Source organism: Alligator sinensis, unplaced genomic scaffold, assembly GCF_000455745.1.
Source record: "Alligator sinensis unplaced genomic scaffold, ASM45574v1 scaffold469_2, whole genome shotgun sequence".
Lineage (NCBI taxonomy): Eukaryota > Metazoa > Chordata > Crocodylia > Alligatoridae > Alligator > Alligator sinensis.
In genome coordinates this window covers 37,740-45,646 of record NW_005842988.1, presented here as the reverse complement: position 1 = coordinate 45,646, position 7,907 = coordinate 37,740, and the positions used below count along the sequence as shown (strand labels likewise).

General features: G+C 66.4%; 1 protein-coding gene across 1 annotated transcript in view; it reads left to right on the top strand.

Moving 5' to 3' along the window:
* Positions 1-7,549, top strand: part of QARS (glutaminyl-tRNA synthetase) — a 10,228-nt gene extending 2,679 nt beyond the window's left edge. Inside the window, exons 3-25 of the mRNA XM_006036627.2 lie at positions 2-58; positions 427-536; positions 734-809; positions 1,402-1,466; positions 1,615-1,668; positions 2,075-2,135; positions 2,378-2,449; positions 2,545-2,630; positions 3,577-3,663; positions 3,804-3,903; positions 4,227-4,305; positions 4,516-4,624; positions 4,785-4,915; positions 5,198-5,290; positions 5,456-5,593; positions 5,681-5,768; positions 5,843-5,986; positions 6,081-6,185; positions 6,313-6,405; positions 6,510-6,637; positions 6,795-6,861; positions 7,075-7,200; positions 7,289-7,549. Of these exons, the coding sequence (XP_006036689.1) occupies positions 2-58; positions 427-536; positions 734-809; positions 1,402-1,466; positions 1,615-1,668; positions 2,075-2,135; positions 2,378-2,449; positions 2,545-2,630; positions 3,577-3,663; positions 3,804-3,903; positions 4,227-4,305; positions 4,516-4,624; positions 4,785-4,915; positions 5,198-5,290; positions 5,456-5,593; positions 5,681-5,768; positions 5,843-5,986; positions 6,081-6,185; positions 6,313-6,405; positions 6,510-6,637; positions 6,795-6,861; positions 7,075-7,200; positions 7,289-7,339 (2,120 nt within the window). The 3' untranslated portion in view covers positions 7,340-7,549. The remainder of the gene's footprint in view (position 1; positions 59-426; positions 537-733; positions 810-1,401; positions 1,467-1,614; positions 1,669-2,074; positions 2,136-2,377; positions 2,450-2,544; positions 2,631-3,576; positions 3,664-3,803; positions 3,904-4,226; positions 4,306-4,515; positions 4,625-4,784; positions 4,916-5,197; positions 5,291-5,455; positions 5,594-5,680; positions 5,769-5,842; positions 5,987-6,080; positions 6,186-6,312; positions 6,406-6,509; positions 6,638-6,794; positions 6,862-7,074; positions 7,201-7,288) is intronic.
* The last annotated feature ends 358 nt before the right edge of the window (positions 7,550-7,907 follow it).

The window sequence follows — 7,907 nt, the reverse complement described above, 5'->3', positions numbered from 1 at the left end:
GGCTTCCTGGTGGGCTGCGTCACCAGCAAGAAGATCGTCACGGACCTGCAGCTCAGCGGTGCGCCCCCACCCTCCCCTGCCCCGTCCCCCCCTTTGCCCAGCTGCACTGGGGCTGCGGCCGGTCCCCGGCGCTCGCCCTGGCCCGGCTCCGGTCGGCGCAGGCACTCGCGGGTCCGTTGGCTGAGGAGCGGGAGCAGGGACCGACCTCGCGAGCCACGGCTCTGGGTCTTGGCTGGCACCGTGCCCCTGCGCTCGTGCAGAGGAGCCCAGGGCAGGGGAAGGGGCTGGAGACTGCAGGCAGCAGCTCCGTGGTTGAGGGCTGCTGGGCAGGGCCGGGCTCCGGAGGGAGCCCGGGTGCCAGGGGTTTCCTGCCCCTGGGGCAGCTGCCTGCCACCCGCTGACCTGGCCTGGCCCCGCTCCCCCCAGCCGCGCTGGACTACGTGAAGAGCCACCCGCTCGACCCCATCGACGTGGCTGACTTCGAGCGCGCCTGCGGCGTGGGCGTGGCTGTGACCCCCGAGCAGATAGAGGAGGCGGTGAGCACGGGCGCACGGCGGGCAGTGCCAGTGTCGGGGGGCCCAGCCCTGTCCAAGCTGCCAGGGCAGTTCCTGCTGTCGGGCTGCTCTGCCCGGCCCTGGGGAGCCGGAGCGCCTTGTGGCAGATGACGGTGGGCACCTGCGGGTGCCAGGGAGCAGCTCGCAGCCCGGCCCTGACAGACCCTGCCTGTCTCTAGGTGGAGGCTGCCATCAGCAAGCACCGTGCGGAGCTGCTGGCCGAGCGCTATCGCTTCAACATGGGGCTGCTGATGGGTGAGTGCGAAGGCAGGCAGAGCCGGTTGTGGAGCCTGCACCTCCATGCTGTGTCCCCTCCCGGCCACGGCCGTTCACCAGCGCCCTGCACACTGTGCCCCTCGGTCTGCGTCCCCTCCCCGGCCCATGTCCTCAGCCACCCTCATGTGCCCCTGCCCTGACCTGTTCTCCCAGTCGCTGCGATACAGTGCCGTGGCACCGGGCTGCCCCTGCCCTGGGGGTTCGCCTGGCCCGTCCAATCAGCTCCTTGGCCCTGGGGCCTTAGCTGGGCCCATGCAGTCCGCCTGTCCCATGGCCAAGCCGTGCCCTGCTGGAGATGCTGTTGCTGCCCCAGGGAGTGCCACGGGGCCCTGGTGCAGACAATGGGCTGTGGCAGAGGGACCTGGCTGTGCCCCCCAGAGTTTCTGCACACCATCCTCGGGTGGGCAGGGCCAGTGCTTGTGGGTGGCTGTGCCTGTGTCCATGTCCATGTTCCTGGGCTGTGCCAGACAGGCCATGACCCTTGTCTAAAGGGGCTGGCATGTGTCCCGGGGCCTGTTGGCGGGGAGCCCCCAAGTGAGTGCCCAACACAGTTGCCTTCTGTTGCTCGCAGGGGAGGCACGCAGCAGGCTGAAGTGGGCGGACGGGAAGATCATCAAGAACGAGGTGGACTTGCAGGTGGGCTGGTGTTAGGGCTGGGGTGGACAGTGCTGCCTGGGAGGGCCCAGATGCCATGTCCAGGTGTAGAGGGCAGGACCCAGGGGCACTGGGGTGGGTGCCCTGCTACCCTGCCCATCCCTCCACACTCAGCCCCCTTCCCTGGCAGGTGCTGCACTTGCTGGGCCCAAAGACGGAGGCTGACCTGGAGAAGAAGCCAAAGGTAGTGGGGGACGGTGGGTGGGCTCAGGCTTTGAGCCATGCAGTGACAGCTGCTTTTCTGTGGCTGTGCATGACATCGTGGGGCTGGGGGGGGGCTGGCAGCGGTTGACATTTCCTGTGTGCCTCCCAACAAGCTCCTCATGTGACTGGCTGTGCTGCTGCGGCCCCTTCTCCCAGCTGCCCTTGGGTGTCACAGCCCCCGCAGACCGTGCCGTGGCCGGCAGGGAGTTCTGGTGCTCCGGTGGGGCAGGAGCTCCCAGCTTCATGCTGGGCAGCCCTGCCCAGAAAGGGGCTCCCATGGCCGTGGGAGCTGGCCAGCCTATGCTGCGGGCAGCTGGCGGGGGCAGCTTTGCGGTGGGTAGTGATGGGAAGCCCCACAGCGCTGATGCTGCTCCCTGTCCCCGCAGGCTGACAAGGCCAAGCCAGCCGAGGTGGAGAAGAGGCGTAAGGCAGCCGTAGTGGTGAATGGTGAGTGGCCTCTGCCCCGGGGCTGGCGGTGAGGCAGACTCAGTGGGCCTGGCTGTGCCTTAGGCAGGGGGAGGGGGGCAGCACTGGCAGGTCAGGGCTTGCTGCTCTCCTCCCTGTGGGGGTCTGCGCATCCCAGAGACTGGCCTGTCTGCCCCATCAGCCGGGATGCCACTTGTCCTGGGTGGGGGCAGGGGCTCAGTCCAGCTCCCCCCACCCTAAGAAGCCTCGTTTCCCCCCTGCAGGGGCTGAGAGCCTGGAGGAGCGGTCGCTCATGGAGCAGCTACGTGGCGAGGCCCTCAAGTTTCACAAGCCGGGTGAGTGCAGGGCCGGGGTTACATCATCAGGGTGGCTGGGCAGCTCCTGGGGCATTGGGGTCCTGCCCTGCCCACTCAGCCTCCTGCTTCCCTAGGCGAGAACTACAAGGCAGACGGCTACGTGACCACGCCTCACACCATGGCCCTGCTGAAGCAGCACCTAGAGATCACCGGCGGGCAGGTGGGTCAGCCCTGCCACCAAATCATAGATTCACAGAGCAGTGGGGCGGCCAGGGACCTGCAGGGGTCACATCCAGTTGCAGCCCTGCCGGAGGCAGGATCAGCCCTATCCAAACCAGCCCAGACAAATCCCGTGTGCAACCTCTGATCCACATGACACAGTTGCCCTGACAGCCCCAGGCATCGCCTCCACCCTTGCCACCGGAAAACGGGCCACAGCCGCCAACATCCTGTTCCTGTACAAGGTTGTCAGTATACAGCCCAGACTGAGGCCATGCCCCTGCTGCAGAGGAAGGCAAAATCCCCCAGTACATACCAGTTTGAGCAGGGGGGAAATCCCTTCCTGCCCCAGTGCATTGTGGGGCTGAGCCTGAGCGTAGGAGCAGGACCCTGCGCGGTTGGTGCCAGCAGGAGCATTGGCACAGCCCAGCCCCCATCCCCAGCCTGGGCTGCAGCAGCACCAGTGCCTCTGGGGGAGGCTTAGAAACCCCCGACACATGGAGCAGAAAGCAGGTGGGGGGACAACCAGCACAGCCCAGAAGCCTGGGAGTTTGCACAATAGAGCCACCGGCACCAGTGCACCTAGATCATCCCAGAGCAACACCTGTCCAGCCTCTCGGACGCCTCCACTCCCTACGGCAAGGCGGGGCAGCACTAGGGTCATGCCAGGCAGGGAGATTTCCCCCGTCTTCTCCCAGGCTCTGAGATGCCTCCTCTCACTGGGCTGCTGGCCAGAACCTGCAGAGGGACCTGGTCCCATGCTCCCTGCCCTGGCAGCTGGCCCCTGAATGCTGTTCCTTACCTCCCCGAGGGCCAAGCACCCTCTGGCTCACCAGGGAGGACCCTGGCGGTGGTGCTGAGCTTGGGGATATAGCCAGCCCGGGTAAGAGCTTGGGGGTTGGGGGCTGCTCTCAGGTGGAGGGCACTGATAGCTGGGTCTCCCACAGGTGCGGACGCGGTTCCCACCAGAGCCCAATGGCATCCTGCACATCGGTCACGCCAAGGCCATCAACTTCAACTTCGGCTATGCCAAGGTGAGGCCCTCTGGCCTGGCACCTGTTGCACATGCCATCTGGGTCCTGCCCCCTGTGCTGAGTGGCTCCGGGAAGCGGCAGGGGGCAGGGCGCTGGCGCAGGGGGCTATGCAGGGTTGACCAGGCCGTGCCCCTCCCCAGGCCAACGACGGCATCTGCTTCCTGCGCTATGACGACACCAACCCCGAGAAGGAGGAGGAGAAGTACTTCACGGCCATCCGGGAGATGGTCGAGTGGCTGGGTACAGGGCACGGGGCTGTGGAGCACCACAGGGAGGGAGGGGCAGCACTGGGGCGCAGGAGCTGCTGCAGGGGTGTGCCTGGCAGGGCTGGAGGGCAGGAGCAGGGCTCTGAGCTGTGAGCCAGGCCCTGCAGATCTGGGGTGGGTGGTTGGGGAAGGTGCTGCTGACCTGGCCTGGTCCAGCCCGCTCCTCTGTTGCTGTGTGGGGTCCAGCGCTGAGGCAAGAGCCACCTGTGCCCCAGGCCTGGTGCTGAGCCTGGCACTTGGAAGCAAGGGCCCTGGTGCTGCAGGGGCGCTGGCTTACAGGCTCTCTGCTCCCTGCAGGCTACGAGCCATATGCGGTGACGCATGCGTCTGACTACTTTGACCAGCTCTACGCCTGGGCCATGGAGCTCATCCGGAGGTGACCCTGGGCCCAGGCAGAGCTGGGTGGAGGGGGCTGGGGTGGGCTGCACCAGCTGGAGGCAGGCAGGTTGGGGTCAGGCCCAAGCAGGGCAGGTGGGATGCGCTGCATCTAAGGCGGAGCAGTGGGCTCTAGTTGTCCAGCTACCCCAGTGGTGGGCTAGGCGGCGGTGCTGGAGCTGGCTCTTACTCCCTCCCTGCCCCCCCACAGGGGCCATGCCTACGTCTGCCATCAGAAGGTGGAGGAGATCAAGGGCCACAACCCGCCACCCTCGCCGTGGCGGGACCGGCCGGCAGAGGAGTCGCTCCTGCTCTTCGAGGTACTGCGCTGTGCTGGGGCATCTGGGAGCACCTTCCTCACCTGCTCCAGTCCCCCTGCTCTAGATGTTGGGGGCGGTAGCCAGCAGCCCCACTGCCAGCTCCTGCCCCATGACACCTCTCCATGGGTGAGGCGGTGGTTGAGGTCCCCCATCTTGGCAGGGTATGCACAAGGGAAAGTTTGAGGAGGGCGAAGCCACGCTTCGCATGAAGCTGGTGATGGAGGACGGGAAGATGGACCCCGTTGCCTACCGCATCAAGTACACACCGCACCACCACAGCGGGGATGCCTGGTATGCTGTCTGCTGCCTTCTGGCTTAGCATCAGGGCACGGGGGCTGTCCCACGCGTTGGGGCTTGGGGTCAGCCTGGGCTGACTGGGGCATTATGGTACCTGCTAGGGCCTGGGGGGGTGGCACTGGCAGGTGGAGCAGAGTCTGCTCCCCAAGGGTGGGCTGGGATGGGCACATAGCCTGGGCTGCGGGGCTGGCAGGGAGGAGCTAGGTGGTGCAAAGCGTGGCACGTTGCATGGGTCATGGCGCTGGTCCCAGGCGCTCAGTCCCTGTTGCCTTCCAGGTGCATCTACCCCACGTATGACTACACTCACTGTCTGTGCGACTCCATCGAACACATCACCCACTCGCTCTGCACCAAGGAGTTTCAGGCCAGGTGGGGCGGCACTGGGGAGGCTCCGGGGGTACTATAGGGCCAGGCCAGGCATTGCCAGGGGGCAGGGGGATGCTGCTCCAGACTGGCTGCGTGGGGTCTGCAGGGCACAGGTTGGAGGGCACAGGGGCTGTGCCAGCTGCAGGCAGTGATGGGGTTCCCCGGCAGGCGCTCGTCCTACTTCTGGTTGTGCAACGCCCTGGACCTGTACTGCCCCGTGCAGTGGGAGTATGGGCGTCTGAACCTCCTCTACACCGTTGTCTCCAAGCGCAAGATCATCAGGCTGGTGGAGACAGGTGCTGTCAGGTGAGGGCCAGGCCCGGGCCTGGGGCCAAGCACTCGGGGCTGGGACTGGCCGTGCCCTCCAACTGACTGCACATGCTGCCATTGTAGGGACTGGGACGACCCACGGCTCTTCACACTGACAGCGCTGCGGCGCCGAGGCTTCCCTTCCGAGGCCATCAACAACTTCTGTGCCCGGGTAGGTGCTGCGAGGGGTGGACAGGACTGTGCCACCCTCCTGGGCAGGCAGGTAATGATGCAGTGTCCCTGCAGGTGGGGGTGACGGTGGCCCAAGCAACAATGGAGCCACACCTGCTGGAGGCCTGCGTGCGGGATGTGCTGAACGAGCAGGCGCCTCGTGCCATGGCTGTGCTGGACCCACTCAGAGTCACCATTACCAACTTCCCAGCTGCAAAGGTGAGGCTGCTGGGGATGGGGTAGGGGGCTTTGCACGGACCAAGCCGCCATGCCAGTGCTGCCCACCCCACCTGACCCCCACTCTCCTCCATAGGCTTTGGAGGTCCCAGTGCCCAATTTCCCAGCTGATGAGACCAAGGGCTTCCACCATGTGCCCTTCCTGCCCACCCTCTACATCGAGCAGAGTGACTTCCGGGAGGTGAGCCAGGCGGCTGGGGGCTGCTGGGAGCCAGTGCTGCCCAGGGGCTGAGCGGCTGTGCCAGTAGGCCAGGACAGCCATGGCCTGACTGCGATGCCCAGCCCTGATGCAGCAGGTTTCCCAGCAGGTGTTGGAGAAGGGCTACAAGCGCCTGACTCCCGGGCAGCCGGTGGGGCTGAGACACACGGGCTACATCATCGCCGTCCAGAACATCATCAAGGTGAGTCTGGACAGCCTGGTCTGGTTCAGCACCAGGCGCGGGGGGTGGAGCTGGCACCCACCCTGGGAGAGGGGCTCACTCCTGATGGCTCCCCTCTGCCCCAGGATGCCAGCGGGCATGTGACTGAACTGGAGGTGACCTGCACACGGTCGGACGCCGCGGAGAAGCCCAAGGCCTTTATCCACTGGGTGTCAGAGCCGCTGGTCTGTGAGGTTCGGCTCTATGAGCGCCTGTGAGTACCACCTGCCCCACGCTGTCTTCACACACGTGGCAGTGCTGGGACAGAGCACCCTAGGGTCCACGCTTCCCCCTGCCATGGGAGGAAGCTGCACCAAGCAGGTGCCAGGAGCAGGGGCGAGCGGGGCTGACACAGCCCTGTCTGATTGTAGCTTCCTGCACAAGAACCCGGAGGACCCCGCGGAGGTGCCGGGCGGATTCCTAAGTGACCTCAACCCCGTGAGTGGGCAGGGAGGGTGCGGCAGCTGGTGGGGGCCCTGGGAGGGTGGCTGCTGGGGCAGGGGAGCCCTGGGCTGCAGGAGCCAAAGCCATCCCCCTGCGCTTGGCATCTGTGGCGGAGGCAGGGAGCAGAGCCCGGGCTCCAGCCACCGTGCGGTGGGGGAGGGGGGGAGCAGCGCCCGCGCCCCAGCCACTGTGCGCTGCTTCCCCCAGGACTCGCTGCAGGTGGTGGAGGATGCCTTGGTGGACCGCTCTGTGCAGGCGGCGCGGCCCTTCGACAGGTTCCAGTTTGAGCGCCTGGGCTACTTCTCGGTGGATCCCGACAGCACGGAGGAGAAGGTCCGTGTGCCTCTCGCCCCCGCCAGCCCTGCCGGGCACTGCCTGCCACGGGGTCCAGGCCGTGCTCAGTGTCTCTCCCCCTCCCCAGGTGGTATTCAACCGCACCGTGACCCTCAAGGAGGACCCGGGCAAGGCCTGAGTGGCCGGAGCCACTGCTGCTGCCCTGGCGCCGGCGTCTGCACAGGAGCGGCCCCTTCCACCGGCCTGGGCACGGGTGGGGGCAGGCGCTCGGCCAGACCCAGGCCCTGCACAAGCGCGAGAGCCACAGCTGCCTTAATGCGGGGCCGCTCGCCCGCTCCAGCACCTCCCTCAATAAACCTGAGCACTGCAGCTACTGCCTCTCCCTCACTGCGGGGCGGGGGGGGGGGCGCAGCTGGGCACCAGTGCCCCACCAGAGGTGTGCATGCGTGCGCGCCTGGACGTTCCATGCCTGTGATTGCGTGTGCCTCTGCATAGTATGTACCGTGTTTGCCCTGGTGTGTGTGTGCGTGGTACATGTCTGCGTGTGCCTGCCTGATATAGCAGGGCGCACTCAGGCATGTACGTGTATGTGTGTACTTGCCTGGTACGTGCCTGTGCGTGTGTGCCACTATCCGCGTGGGCCCTGGCACGTGCACGTGTGTGTGGGCGGGCACGTGTGTGCGTGTGCAGGCCTGCAGTCCGCAGGGGCCCGGCGCGAAGGAGACGGAACGCCAGCGGACGGCCCT